Source organism: Dipodomys spectabilis, unplaced genomic scaffold (assembly GCF_019054845.1).
Source record: "Dipodomys spectabilis isolate Male_0828 unplaced genomic scaffold, ASM1905484v1 ptg000365l, whole genome shotgun sequence".
Taxonomy (NCBI): Eukaryota; Metazoa; Chordata; class Mammalia; order Rodentia; family Heteromyidae; genus Dipodomys; species Dipodomys spectabilis.
The window spans coordinates 3,998,598-4,012,557 of NW_024871042.1; the positions used below are offsets into that span (position 1 = coordinate 3,998,598).

At 46.2% G+C, this 13,960-nt stretch overlaps 2 protein-coding genes across 2 annotated transcripts; both read left to right on the top strand.

The window, feature by feature from the left end:
- Positions 1-495, top strand: LOC122096032 (chromobox protein homolog 3-like). Its single transcript, XM_042666423.1, has one exon. The coding sequence runs from the start codon at positions 1-3 to the stop codon at positions 493-495; it is 495 nt and encodes a 164-aa protein (XP_042522357.1).
- An 8,006-nt stretch (positions 496-8,501) lies between these two features.
- Positions 8,502-13,902, top strand: LOC122096067 (protein PET117 homolog, mitochondrial). The gene is made up of 2 exons (XM_042666471.1): positions 8,502-8,668; positions 13,609-13,902. The coding sequence occupies exons 1-2, from the start codon at positions 8,573-8,575 to the stop codon at positions 13,753-13,755; spliced, it is 243 nt and encodes an 80-aa protein (XP_042522405.1). The 5' UTR covers positions 8,502-8,572; the 3' UTR covers positions 13,756-13,902.
- The last annotated feature ends 58 nt before the right edge of the window (positions 13,903-13,960 follow it).

The window sequence follows — 13,960 nt, forward strand, 5'->3', positions numbered from 1 at the left end:
ATGGAAAAGAAATGGAATAGAAAGAGTGAAAAAGTTGAAGAGGTCTTAGTTGAAGAACTTGAAGAATATGAGGTGAAAAAAGTACTGGATCGACAGGTAGTGAATGGGAAGGTGAAATATTTGCTGAAGTGGAAAGGATACTCAGATGCTGACAATTCGTGGGAACCTGAAGAAAACTTACATTGTCCAAAATTAGTGAAAGCATTTTTTAATTCTCAAAAAGCTGGTGAAGGAAAGAATGGTACGAAAAGGAAATTTATATCAGAAAGTAAATCTGATGCTAGGAAATCCAAGAAGAAAAAAGATGCAAAGGGTTTTGCTCGGGGCCTGATGGCTGAACAAATACTTGGTGCCACCAACATTTTTGGAGAGTTGATGTTTGTCATAAAATGGAAAGATTCAAATAAGAATGACTTGGTGCTGGCAAAAGAGGCACATGCGAAGTGTCCTCAAGTTGTAATTGCTTTTTATGAAAAGAATCTAACTTGGATTTAGATAATAAAGCATTATTTTTGAAATATATACTTATGTATACATATAAAATATGAGTCTTGGGTTTTGAATTACTAGTGTGAACAAGAATTACATTGTAGGGGCTGGGAAGGTGGCTCAGTGATAGAGCGCTTACCTTGTATGTATGAGGCCCTGGGTTCGATTCCTTAGCACCACATAAGGAGAAAAAGCCGGAAGTGGCGCTGTGGCTAAAGTGGTAGTGCGCTATAGCGCGTTGAGCTGAAGAGCTGAGGGACAGTGCCCAGGTCCAGAATTCAGGCCACTGGACTGACAAAAAAAAGATTTACATTCTAGCCAGGCACTGATGGCTCACACCTGTAATTCTAGCTACCCAGGAGGCTAAGATCTGAGGACCCCAGTTCAAAGCCAGCCTGGACAGGAAAGTCCATGAGACTTATCTCCAACTAACCACCAGAAAACAGGTAGTGGTGCAGTGGCTCAAAGTGGTAGTGCAGTAACCTTTAGCTGAAGAGCTCAGGGACAGGGCTTAGGCCCAGAGTTCAAGCCCTACAACTGACAAAAAAAAAAAAAAAAAAGAAGAAGAAGAAGAAGAAAGAAAAAAAAAGAATTACATTCTAATGAAAATTAAGTTTGATATTCTGGCTACTTAGAACAAATAAAACTAATAATTGCTTCCTTTATCAAAAAAGAACGTTTGATACCATGGCATATTTCCTCTGTGTTCAAAAGCAGGTTTTCTAAATGTTATGGAAAATTTTCATTCATTACTTATCAGAACAACTTGTCTTTAATTGCTATGTCAAAGGACTATCCTGGACTCCCTCCCCCACATCCCACCCCTAGTTATAACCTAACTGAACAATGTTTTAGTGGCTCCCAAGTTTAGCAACTATGTTCTTACTCATTTTCTGCCTGCAGAATCTGACCATTTCTTGTTTTGTTCTTTTAACTTTTTGGCTTTTTGGTGGTGCCTTCAGCTGCAGCATTTTGTTGGTTGACTAGAGATAAGGGTCAAGGTTGCCAGGCATCAGTGGCTCACCTTAGCTACTCAGGAGGCTGAGATCTGAGGATCATGGTTCAAAGCCAGCTGGGGCAGGAAAAGTCCATGAGACTCTTATCTCCAATAAACCACTCAGAAAACCAGAAGTGGTGCTGTGGCTCAAGTGGTAGAGTGCTCACCTTGAGCTGAAGAGCTGAGGGACAGCACCCAGGCCCAGAGTTCAAGCCCCACAATTAACAAAAAAAAGAAAAAAAGAAGAAAAAAGAGTCAAGGACTTTTCTGCCCACCCTGGCTTCTAACTGTGATCTCCGGATCTCAGTTTCCTGAGTAGCTAGGATTACAGACGTGAGCCACTGGCACCCAGCTAGCTTTTTTATTTTTTAAATTTCTTTTTGGTGTTACTGGAGATTGAACTCAGGGCTTCATTCTTACAAGGCAGGTGTTCTACTACTTACACTACGTCTCTAGTTGTACCTCATACCTACTCATAACCTACTTTTAAGGGCTAGGAAAGTGGCTCAGTGGTCGAGGGCTTGCCTGACATGCATGAGGCCCTGGGTTTGATTCCTCAGCGCCACATATACAGAAAAAGCCGGAAGTGGTGATGTGCCTCAAGTGGTAGAGCCTTAGTCTTGAGCTGAAGAGCTGAGGGACAGTGCCCAGGCCCAGAGTTCAGGCCCCAAGACCTACCAAAAACAGAATATAAAATAACCTACTTTTAATTTTTTTGGTGCTGTTCTTGAGGTTGAACTCAGGGCCTGGGTGTTCCTGAGCTCTTTTGGCTCAAGGCTAGTGTTCTACCACTTGAACCATAGCCCTACTTCCAGCTTTTTGGGGGGTAACTAATTAAAGATAAGAGTCTTAGGGATTTTCCTGCCTTGCACCCACTGGGGCTTGAAGCGAGGACCTGTGCTCTGTCCCTGAGCCTCTCTGTACTCAAGGATAGCGCTCTACCACTTGAGCTACAGTGCCACTTCTGGATTTTTCTGTTCTGAGGAATTATTGAACCCAGGGCTTCATGCATGCTAGGCAAGCACTCTACCATTAAGCCACATTCTCAGCCCCTTCGCTGGCTTTGAACCAAAATTCTCAGATCTTTGTCTCCTGAGTTCCTAGGATTATAGACGTGAGACATTGGCAGCCAACAAAGCCATTGTTTTCAACAATGATTCATAAATTTAAATTATATGTAAAAGACCTAACAACTTTGTTCCCTCATTAACAATGGTAATATTGACTTTTTTTCCTTAATACTATGAATAGATGCTGAATCCAAAGTAACTTAGTCACATCTAGTACACATGGTCCCTGACTTAGGATGGTCCATTTAAAATTATCAGGTTTTTATTTTTTTTTTTTTTTCTGTCAGTTATGGGGCTTGAACTCTGGGCCTGGGTGCTGTCCCTGAGCTCTTCAGCTCAATGTTAGTGCTCTACCACTTTGACCCACAGTGCCACTTCTAGTTTCTGATGGCTAATTGGAAATAAGAGTCTCACGGACTTTCCTGCCCAGGCTGGCATTGCACGGTGATCCTCAGATCTCAGGCTCCTGAGTAGCTAGTTTTTGTTTTGCTTTTTGCTAATCACCAGGCTTGAACTCAGGGCCTGGGCGCTATCCCTGAACTTCTTTTGCTCAAAGCTAGTACTCTACCACTTGAGCCCCAGTGCCACTCTGGCCTTTTCTGTTTATGTGGTACTGAGGAATGGAACCCAGAGCTTCATGCATGCTAGGAGAGTACTCTAACACTAAGCCACATTCCAGCCATGTCAGGTTTTGTGATAGTACAAAAAGTAATATACATTCAGTAGGAACTGTATTTCAACTTGAATTTAAATGTGTGTGTGTGTGTGTGCGCGCGCGCGCGTGTGCGCGCATGTGTTGGAGACTTGAGTCCACAGTCTTCTACATGCTACCACTGGGCTAGCCTCCTAGTCCTGAATATTGATCCTTTTCTGGGCTATGTTTAGTGGGACCTTCTCCTACTGGGCAACAGAGCAAGCTACAACTCCCTGTGAACCACATGATTGCAAGAGAATCAACTGACATGCTACAGCGTACTGTGTTGCTAAGTTAGGAGTTTTGGTAGGTGAGGTGTATTCCATGTATTTACAATGGGAACGAACCCATTGCAAATCAAGGAACATCTCTATTTTGAAACAAGGGATCTCTAATTCACAGCTTAGGCAAATTCTGTACACTGTTGCCAGCTAGGATGCTACCAAAAGGCTTACACAACCGCAGACAAACACGTATTTTCAAAATACGTGGAGATAAGCATCCAGGGCCATTGCCTGCAGCTGTAGGGATAGGAGCCTTCCCTGGGTCTTCTGACTACCAGGTGAGCACCAGGCGACTCCCTGGCTGTGATACCCTTCATGTGTGACTGTCACATGCCGGACTGTGGTGTCATCATATTACTAGTCATCTCAGATAGCACAGTAAAGAAGAAACGTTATTTTCACTGTAGTACCGAGGGAGAAATGGAGACCTAGCAAAGCAAGAGATTGTCTCCCAAATTATGCAGCGAGTGACCAGCCATACTTCCCAACAACTTTCTTGCTATAAAGTTGGCTAGCTCATAGAGACCAATTCCTGGGAACAACGTCTCAGGGGAAGGCTGGAAGACCTGAAAAAGCATGTCTCTCTGAAGTCCATGCTTCTTTCCCCCACCCCTAACTACAACCCTTTTTTATTTATAGAATGAAGAACTGCCCAATTTGTTAAATAAAGCTGACCAAGACTTTTAAATGGGGGCTGGGAATGTGGCTTAGTGGTAGAGTGCTTGCCTAGCATGCAGGAAGCCCTGGGTTTGATTCCTCAGTACCACATAAAAAGAAAAAGTTGGAAGTGGTGCTGTGGCTCAAGTGGTAGAGTGCTAGCCTTAAGCAAAAGAAGCTCCGGGATAGTGCCCAGGCCCTGACTAGCAAGCCCCAAGACTAACAAAAATGAAAATAAAAATGACTTTTAAGTCATTTCCTTCCATAGATCATGACTTCAGAGGCTTTGAGAATGTTTACACCAATGCATGGCCACTCAGTTCAGAGGTGACCTTTGTTGGGGTTTGGAAACTTGCCCTGTAGATCTGAGGGGGGAGAAAAAGACTGTAGCTTTCCATGGTAAATTCCAGCATGTCAGACAGATTACACCCTGTCTGTGGCTTCTTCTCCTTCTAGGCAAGTTTTCACTAGGGTGATTAAAAATTAACTTGGAAAAAAAAATCTTTTATTTTTTTTGGTCTGGTCGTGGGGCCTGAACTCTGTGGGGGCTATCCCTCAGCTCTTCAGCTCAAGGCTAGCACTCTACCACTTGAGCCACAGCACCACTTCCGGCTTTTTTCTTTTTGCTTATGTGGTGCTGAGGAATGGAACCCAGAGCCTCATGCATGCCAGGCAAGCACTCTACCACTGAGCCACCTTCCCAGCCTTGACTTTTAAATTACTATTATAAGGTCCGCTCCTGGATGGAGAGCAGACTCCACCCTCCTCGCAGCAAAGTCTCCACCCAGTACCTGTGTTACCTAGGCAACTGACACACCTGGAAGAGGTCACACCTGCATCCACTGGGGTCACATCTGAATTTGATGTGGCCACACCTTTCTCCGCCCATACCCTAGATAAGGCCTAGCCCAGGCCCTGACGCTTTCTTTCCCGGCTCTCTTTCACAGGCCTTTCCCAACCTTCTGGAGGGCATGGCCTCGTGCCAGCCAGAATGATGAATAAACCTACCCTTTACCTGAATACCATGTGTGTGGTGTTGTTCTTACTTGGCTACCTCTTTTTTTTTTTTTTGGATCCGGTCGTGGGGCCTGAACTCTGGGCCTGGGTGCTGTCCCTCAGCTCTTCAGCTCAAGGCTAGCGCTCTACAGCTTGAGCCACAGCGCCACTTGTGGCTTTTTTCTTTTTGCTTATATGGTGCTGAGGAATCAAACTCAGGGCCTCAGGCATACAAGGCAAGTGCTCTACCACTGAGCCACCTTCCCAGCCCCCTGTTTTTTTTTTTTTTTGTTGTTGTTGTTTTTTGTTTTTTGTCAGTTGTGGTGTTTAAAGTCTGGGACAGAGCTCTTCAGCTCAAGGCTGGCACTCTACCACTTGAGCCACGGTGCCACTTCCTGTTTTATGGTGGTTAGTTGGAGATAAGAGTCTCACGGAGTTTCCTGCCGAGGCTGGCTTTTTTGTTGCTTAATTGTAGTCTCATAGACTTTCCTGCATGGCATGGCTTCAAACTGTGATCCTCAGACCTCAGCCTCCTGAGTAGCATGAGACACTCACGCCCAACATACAAAGGAGTTTTAACAAGGAGAATACATCTTGGGACAACAAACTGAAAAATTAGTAACAATAAAAATGAAAACCTGGGCTAGGAATGTGGCTTAGTGGTAGAGTGCTTGCCTAGTACACATGAAGCCCTGGGTTCCATTCCTCAGTACCACATAAACAGAAAAAGCCAGAAATGGCACTGTGGCTCAAGTGGTAGAGTACTAGCTTTGAGCAAAAGAAGCTCAGGGATAACCCGGGTGCCGGTGACTCACGCCTGTAATCCTAGCTACTCAGGAGGCTGAGATCTGAGGATCACGGTTCAAAGCCAGCCTGGGCAGGAAAGTCCATGGGACTCTCATCTCCAATAAACCACTAGAAAACTGGAAGTGGTACTGTGGATCAAGCGGTAGAGCCCTCACCTTGAGCTGAAGAGTGCAGGGACAGTGTCCAAGCCCCATGACCGACTTCCCCCCCCAAAAAAAAAGAAGAAGAAGAAGAAGTTCAGGGATAGTGCCCAGGTCCTGAGTTCAAGCCCAGGTCTGGCCAAAAGAAAAAAAAAGTGAAAAGCTAGCCAGGCATCAATGGCCCATGCCTGTAATCCTAGCTACTCAGGAGGCTGAGATCTGAGGATCATGGCTCCAAGCCAGCCCAGACAGGGAAGTCTGTGAGATTCTTATCTCCAATTAATTACAGAAAAAGCTGACAGTGCAGCTCTGGCTCAAGTGGTAGAGCAATAGCCTTAAGCAAAAAGAAGTTCAGGGACAGCACTCAGGCCCAGAGTTTGAGTCCTAGGACCAGGGGGAAAAAAAAAGTGAAAAGCTATCTATCTTACTACTTGATGTATAATCTAAGGACTTGCTTCTCTGTTAAAGGCTTATGATTTACAAGGAAAATATATCTGGGGTCTACCAAAAATAAAAAGCAGCCTATTAAAAATTTCATTAAAGAAACATACAAATACACTGTGAATTAAATTGCTTCTCATCCGAAAGTTCATTAGGGTCGAAACTTCATTTTAAAATTTACTGATTTTGCTGGGCACTGGTAGCTCATGCCTATAACCAGATTACTAGCTACTCATGAGGTTAATATTTGAGGATCATGGTTCAAAGCTAGCCTGGGAAGGAAAGTCTGTGGCTTAAATCTCCAGTTTACTCTGAAGAAGGCAGGAATGGAACTGTGGTTCAAATGGCAGAACACTAACGAGCACAAAAGTTCAGGGACAAGGCCTAGGACTGAGTTTAAGCTCCAGGGCTGGCACAGGAAAAAACATAAAGGATTTTTTAAGGATTTCAGGCTGTGAAAAACTGCTGTGGATGGAATGATGTTTGGAGAAGGGATGATATAGATATAGATACAGATATAGATAGTACAGGTTCTGGAGCTTGAATTCAGGGCATGGGTGCTGTCCTTTAGCCTTTTCTGGTCAAGGGTAGTAGTCTACCACTTGAGCTACATCTCTACTTCTGGCTTTTTGTTGGTTAATTAGAGATAAAGAGTTGCGCAGATTTTCCTGCCAGTGCTGGTTCAAAACGATGAGATCCTGAGATCTTAGCCTACTGAGTGGCTAGGTTTACAGACATGAGCTACCAGTGCCCAGCCTATTTCATTACATTTCTTTTTTCCCATTTATTATTATTATTATTATTGGGTCTGGTCGTGGGCCTGAACTCTGGGCCTGGGCGCTGTCCCTCAGCTCTTCAGCTCAAGGCTAGTGCTCTACCACTTGAGCCACAGCACCTTCCGGCTTTTTTCTTTTTGCTTATGTGGTGCTGAGGAATCGAACCGAGGGCCTCATGCATGCAAGGCAAGCGCTCTACCACTGAGCCACCTTCCCAGCCCCTACACACGCGCGCGCGCGCGCGCGCGCGCGCGCGCACACACACACACACACACACACTCTTTTGTTTGTTTTGTTTTTTTGGGTCCGGTCGTGGGGCCTGAACTCTGGGCCTGGGTGCTGTCCCTCAGCTCTTCAGCTCAAGGCTAGCGCTCTAACACTTGAGCCACAGCGCCACTTCCGGCTTCTTTTTGCTTATGTGGTGCTGAGGAATCGAACCCAGGACCTCATGCCTGCAAGGCAAGCGCTCTACTACTGAGCCACCTTCCCAGCCCTACACACACTTTCAAATTCTAAGAAAAATCATTCTGATCATGCGCCCCGAGGTGAAGGCAAGTGTGTGTGCGTGTGGTGTGTGTGTGTGTGTGCGCGCGTGTGCGTGCATTCTGCAAGCTACCAGCCCTCTCCGCTCAGTCGAGCCCAGGGTTCGGGCTGGAGGCTAATGAGGTGTAAGTACTAAAGATTTGAACAGTTGAGGGTGCAGCTCAACTGCACGTTTCATTATAGGTCTTCACTCCAATGAAGACTCCTATCTGCACCTCTGAATACGCCCAACGAGACGACCTCAAGTGTCAGTGCCCCACCAAAGGGTGGTAAGAGGCCGTGCTTATTGAGTATGGCACTTACGCAAACCACCTGGTTCAGCCAGGCGCACAGAACAGGCTTTGAGCCAAAGTGAGCGGGAATCTTGACGCTCCGGGATACCCCAGATTGCACAGGCATAGAACCTCCCTATTCCAAACCTGTCAAGAAGCTCGAATCAGCTTTCGGCCACAGCTCTTTAGATTTGAATTGGGACCTTCTATCCGCCTAGCGGGGGGGGCGGGGGGGTGGAAGTACGCACGGTTGCCCGGCTCTCGATTGGTCGTGCCTGGCGACGGCACCTCTCGACACTCGCCAGCTCGGCGCTCGAGGGGTCGAGCCTGGCCGGGATCCGGTCAGCCATAGCCACGGTGCCTCAGGGCGAGGGGCACAAGGTGGCCTCCGGCGGCCGGCGCGGGGATGTCGAGAAGCTCGAAAGCGGTACTGGGCCTCTCGGTGCTTCTGACAGCGGCCACGGTGGCCGGCGTGCATCTGAAGCAGCGGCAGGACCAGCAGGTCGGTGTCACGTGACCGCATGGGGGGGCGGGCTCGCGCGCGGCGGGGGCCTCAGGCCTGGGGCGGTGGGCTCCCGCGTGGCTCCCGCGTGGCTCCCGCGTGGCTCTCGGCGTCTCCTCGCGTCTTCCCCCCCCCCCCGCCCCCCGCCGCTGGCCTCGGCCTCGCCCTCGCCCTCGCGGCGGCGCCCCCGGCGGCCCTGCAGGAGCTCTGCTGACCCCGCGCCTGAGGCGCTGGGCCCCGGGTCCCGGGCGCTCCGACTCCGCGCGTGCTCAGTGGCGCGCACCGCCCTCGCCTGCTCCCGGGGGCCGCTTGGAAATCGAAGGCGGGAAGGGGTGTGTGTATGTGTGCATGTGCGTGTATGTGTGTATTCTGCAAGGTACGAAGTCGAAGGCGGGAAGTGTGTGTGCGTGTGTGTGTATTCTGCAAGGTACGAAGTCGAAGGCGGGAAGTGTGTGTGCGTGTGCGTGCATTCTGCAAGCTACCAGCCCTCTCCGCTCAGTCGGGCCCAGGGTTCGGGCTGGAGCCTAATGAGGTGTAAGTGCTAAAGATTTGAACAGTTGAGGTTGAGGGTGCAGTTGGGTGGCTTGCCTAGAATGCGCGAGGCCTTGGGTTCCATCTCCAGCCTGGCAAAATAATGTTGCCTACTTAGACGACCTCCCCCCGCCCCCCCCTCCCCCGCCTTTGGCCAAGGTAATCTAGTGAGATGTTTTGTGTGTGTGTGTGTGTGTTTTAGTTAGCATATTACTGTGGAAACTAGATTCTGGGAACGGTGAAGATGCCATCTTCCCCAATTTTCTTTTTAGTGCTTTGTTTCAGAAAACATCTGTCCTTTAACTAATGAGTGATTGACCGCCTACTCTGTCAGTAGTATTTTCTTATTCAAGTTGGCATGCCAGGCACTGCACTGGGAATATGGTACAAAGGTAAGAAATCTAGAGACTGTAAAAAAAAAACAAAACGGTTTGTAGCTGTGCTAAAGTATTGTAAGCAGGTCATCGTTGAACTTTCAGTACTTTGATAGGCATTTGGGTTGAGGCTAGTTGGCCAAGGGTAGAAATAAAGAACTAAGTGTATCAAAGTAAACAGTCTTAATTTGCCTGTCCAGAGCCTTTGACCGCGCTCTGTATTTGGTGTACATTAATGAAGGCAGATGAGGATTGTCTGTGCTGTTCACAATCTGAAAATGGGAGGAGTGGAAACATGTGACTGGCGCAGGTATCTGGAGGGGATCAATGATGACAAGGTAGAGAAGAGATAGAGATTTGAAATTAAAGTATGATTGCACTGGCTTAGCTTTTGGAATAGAGGCAGGAGATTTCCTGCTTGGAACTAACAGGAAATGGTGGTAATGGTAGAGAACACAGGATGTCATGTTAGTCCTGAGGTCAGTGAATCCAGTTATTTTCCGAAAGAATTGAATTAGGGATAGTTAAGAGATTTATCTTGTGCTTTAGCTGCACATACATATACATCACATGGCTCCTGGGAAGTTTTCACAACTAGGGCTGGGCCCCTTACTCCACAATAATTAAACTCTTGTGTATAGGGATTCTGTTTCTGTATGTTCCAAAAGTCATCCAGAAGACTTTAATACATAACCAGGGTTGAGAATTGCTTTTAGAGAAGGGAAAAAAATGGAAGAACAGAGAGACTTCTTTATGTTGAAGTTAGTGATGAGAAAAGATCAACTAAAGTAATCTGTTTATTTTACATCCAAACTTTCATTGGATACCCACTTTGTAGCAGGGAGAAAGAATAGGCTCAGAATGGCATGGTGGATGTGTTAGAATGGTCAAGGAAGCAAGAAATTAAAGAATGTCTATTGTTTCCTGTTTGCCACATACCAGGCAGGCACACTGTATCATCCTTAATCCTCACTGTAACCCAGTTTAGACCAAGTATTGTGGTTCATTTGATAAGTTTCCAAGTTTATGCTGGTGGAAGAACAATATGGTTTGCATTTGGTAGTAACTACCTCAGACTTTTTTTTTTGTTGTTGTTCAACTGTGGAGTCTGAACTCTGGGCCTGGGTGCTGTCCCTCAGCTCTTCAGCTCAAGGCTAATGCTCTACCACTTGAGCCTTAGCACCACCTCCAGCTTTTTCCAGCTTATGTGGTGCTGAGGAATCGAACCCAAGGCAAGCACTCTACCACTAAACCACCTTCCTAGCCCCTACCTCCAACTTTGACTCTTGGTAACCACCCAGGATAGTGGTATGTCATATGATTATTCTCTCTGGAGACAATGGGCAGTGGAGCAAGCTGCAGGTCCCAGTCAGCCAGTCTGATTTTGTGGCTGAATGGTAGGTACTCTTGTTGCTGAGTTTTAGTGTGTATTCAGTGCATTTTTTTTATTTTTTGGGTCCGGTCGTGGGGCCTGAACTCTGGGCCTGGGCGCTGTCCCTCAGCTCTTCAGCTCAAGGCTAGCTCTCTACCACTTGAGCCACAGCGCCACTTCCGGCTTTTTTCTTTTTTGCTTATGTGGTGCTGAGGAATCGAACCCAGGGCCTCATGCATGCAAGGTCAGCACTCTATCACTGAGCTACCTTCCCAGCCCCATCAGTGCATTTTTTTGACTGCATTTGCAACTTATAATGGGCTTATCAGGGCATAGTCCTCTTGTAAGAAGAGTATTTGACTAAGCCAAAGTTGCAGATGGGTGTTGGAATGGCATCCACCTAAGAGAGATCTTTGGTGGTTAGTAAGGTAGTATGTGGAAGTCACTGAAAGGATGTGTGAAGCAATCACCTGGAGAAAGATAGCAAATGATGGATGGAGAGACAGATGGAGATTGTGCACAGCTTGATATATCGGTAAAAGGAGGGGAGGCCTAGGGGACAGGTATGGAAGGAATGATCCCAGTTTATGATAATAGACTTGGTGATATGTATATGTAGGTGTGTCCTGGTATGAGGACAGAAAGACCTGGACGTCTTAGTGGTGATCTTGCCCAGGCCCTAAGGTTTGAGGAAGTTGAGTTTAGTTTCAAGTTGAGTTACTAGTTCAGGATTCACAGAAATTTCCAACTCCCCTATAGCATATGAAACTGTTGGCCTAGAGGAAATCTAGCAGATGTGGGGCGGGGGTGGGTGTGGGGCAGAGAAGGGAGTTGGGAGGGGAGGTATCATCTTTAAAAATAGATATAATAGGGGCTGGGAATGGGCTTAATGTTAATGCTTGCCTAGCATGCATGAAGCCCAGGGTTCCATTCCATATAAACAGAAAAGGCTGGAAGTGGCACTGTGGCTCAAGTGATAAGAATGCTAGCCTTGGGTAAAAGAAGTTCAGGGACAGTGCCCAGGCCCTGAGTTCAAACCCTAGGACTGGAAGAAACAAGCAAACTTATTAGAGTATTTTGTTGTTGTTGTTGGTGGTGGTGGTCATGGGGGCCTGGGCGCTCTCCCTCAGCTCTTCAGCCCAAGGGGAGCACTCTACCACTTGAGCCACAGTGCCACTTCTGGTTTTCTGGTTTTTAATTGGAGATTAGAGTCACATGGACTTTCCTGCCCATGCTGGCTTTGAACTGTGATCCTCAGATCTCAGCCTCCTGAGTAGCTAGGATTACAGGCGTGAGCCACTGGCACCTGGCTTGTTTCTGTTTTTTTTTTTTTTTTAAATGTATATGTACATATAAATTTTATTTATTTATTTATTTTTTGTACTGGGGATTGAGCCTAAGACGTTGCACTGGCTCAAGTGCTTTGCCACTGAGCTACATCCCAGCACTTTACTAGAGTATTTTGTGAGCTTTTTTATTTCCATTAGTGTGCCGGTCTTGAAGTTGAATGCTTGAGTTACAGTTCAACTTCCAGATTTTCTTTTTTTTTTGGTCCAGTCGTGGGCCTGAACTCTGGGCCTGGGCGCTATCCCTCAGCTCTTCAGCTCAAGGCTAGCGCTCTACCACTTGAGCCACAGTGCCACTTCCAGCTTTTTTTTTTCTGCTTATGTGGTGCTGAGGAATTGAACCCAGGGCCTCATGCATGCAAGGCAAGCGCTCTACCACTGAGCAACCTTCCCAGCCCCAACTTCCAGATTTTTATGTTTAATTAGAAATGAGAGTCTCATGGACTTTCCTGTTGGCAGGCTTCAAACTGTTATCCTCAGATTTCAGCGTCAGTAGATAGGATTACAGGTGTGAGCCACAGGCATCCAGCCCCATTAATTGTTTGAAGAATCAAATATTAAACTTTAAATTAAAAGTGCCAATTTTTATTTATTTACCATTAAGGGTGTGGTTTTTGTTTTTGTTTTGTGTGCATTGGGCAAATTTTAAAATGTGAAAAGAGCCCCTGCTAGTGACTTATACATGTAACTCTAGCTACTCAGGAGGCTGAGATCTGAGTATTGCAGTTCGAAGCCAGCCTAGGCAGGAAACTTTGTGAGACTCTATCTCCGATTAAACATTAGAAATCTGGAAATGGAGCTGTGACTCAAAGTATCACTAGCCTTGAGCAAAAAAACTCAGGGACAGTGCCCATGTCCTGAGTTCAAAGCCTTATGATCCATAAAAACTGAAAAAAATTAAAATAGAAATTGAGTATTTACAACCTGAATGTTTTTCTTTTCTGTCTTGTCTTTTTTCTTTTTTTCTGGTCATGGGGCTTAAACTGTGGGTTTGAGCATTGTCCCTGAGCTCTTCAGCTCAAGTCTAGTGCTCTGCCACTTTGAGCCACAGTGCCACTTCTGCTTTTCTGGTGGTTTATTGGATTATCTCTAAGTCCAAATCTCTTGGACTTTACTGCCCAGGCTGACCTGGAACGAACATGATCCTCAGATCTCAGCCTCCTGAGTAGCTAGGATTACAGGCGTGAGCCACCAGCGCCCGGCCAAGCTGAATGTTTTTAAGTGTGTATTTTGGTAACACTTTTTGGATTTGAAAGGCACAAGGATGAGTGCCTCTTGTTGAGAGTGTTACTAAAATCTTTTTCTTAACATTTTTAGAGGCTTCGTGATGGAGTAATCAGAGACATTGAGAGGCAAAATCGAAAAAAAGAAAATATTCGTCTTTTGGGAGAACAGATTATTTTGACTGAAGAACTTGAAGCAGAAAGAGAGAAGATGTTGGAAAAAGGATCTCAAAAAACATGACTTTAAATGAATGTGAAATACTGGGACATACAGTGCCGAGTTGTGTGTGTTGTATTATAGAGATATAGAGAATAGCTTAGTGTTTTTTCTTTTTTCTTTTGCCAGTTGTGAGGCCTGAACTCTGGGCCTGGGCGCTGTCCCTCAGCTCTTCAGCTCAAGGCTGGGGAATTGAAACCAGGACCTCATGCATGCAAGACAAGCACTC

Excerpts from the sequence above, each read along its gene's own strand:
- LOC122096032 (XM_042666423.1), top strand. The coding sequence starts at position 1 with ATGGAAAAGAAATGGAATAGAAAGAGTGAAAAAGTTGAAGAGGTCTTA.
- LOC122096067 (XM_042666471.1), top strand. The coding sequence starts at position 8,573 with ATGTCGAGAAGCTCGAAAGCGGTACTGGGCCTCTCGGTGCTTCTGACA. Across the intron at positions 8,669-13,608 it reads AGCAGCGGCAGGACCAGCAG|AGGCTTCGTGATGGAGTAAT; the intron begins GTCGGTGTCACG and ends TAACATTTTTAG.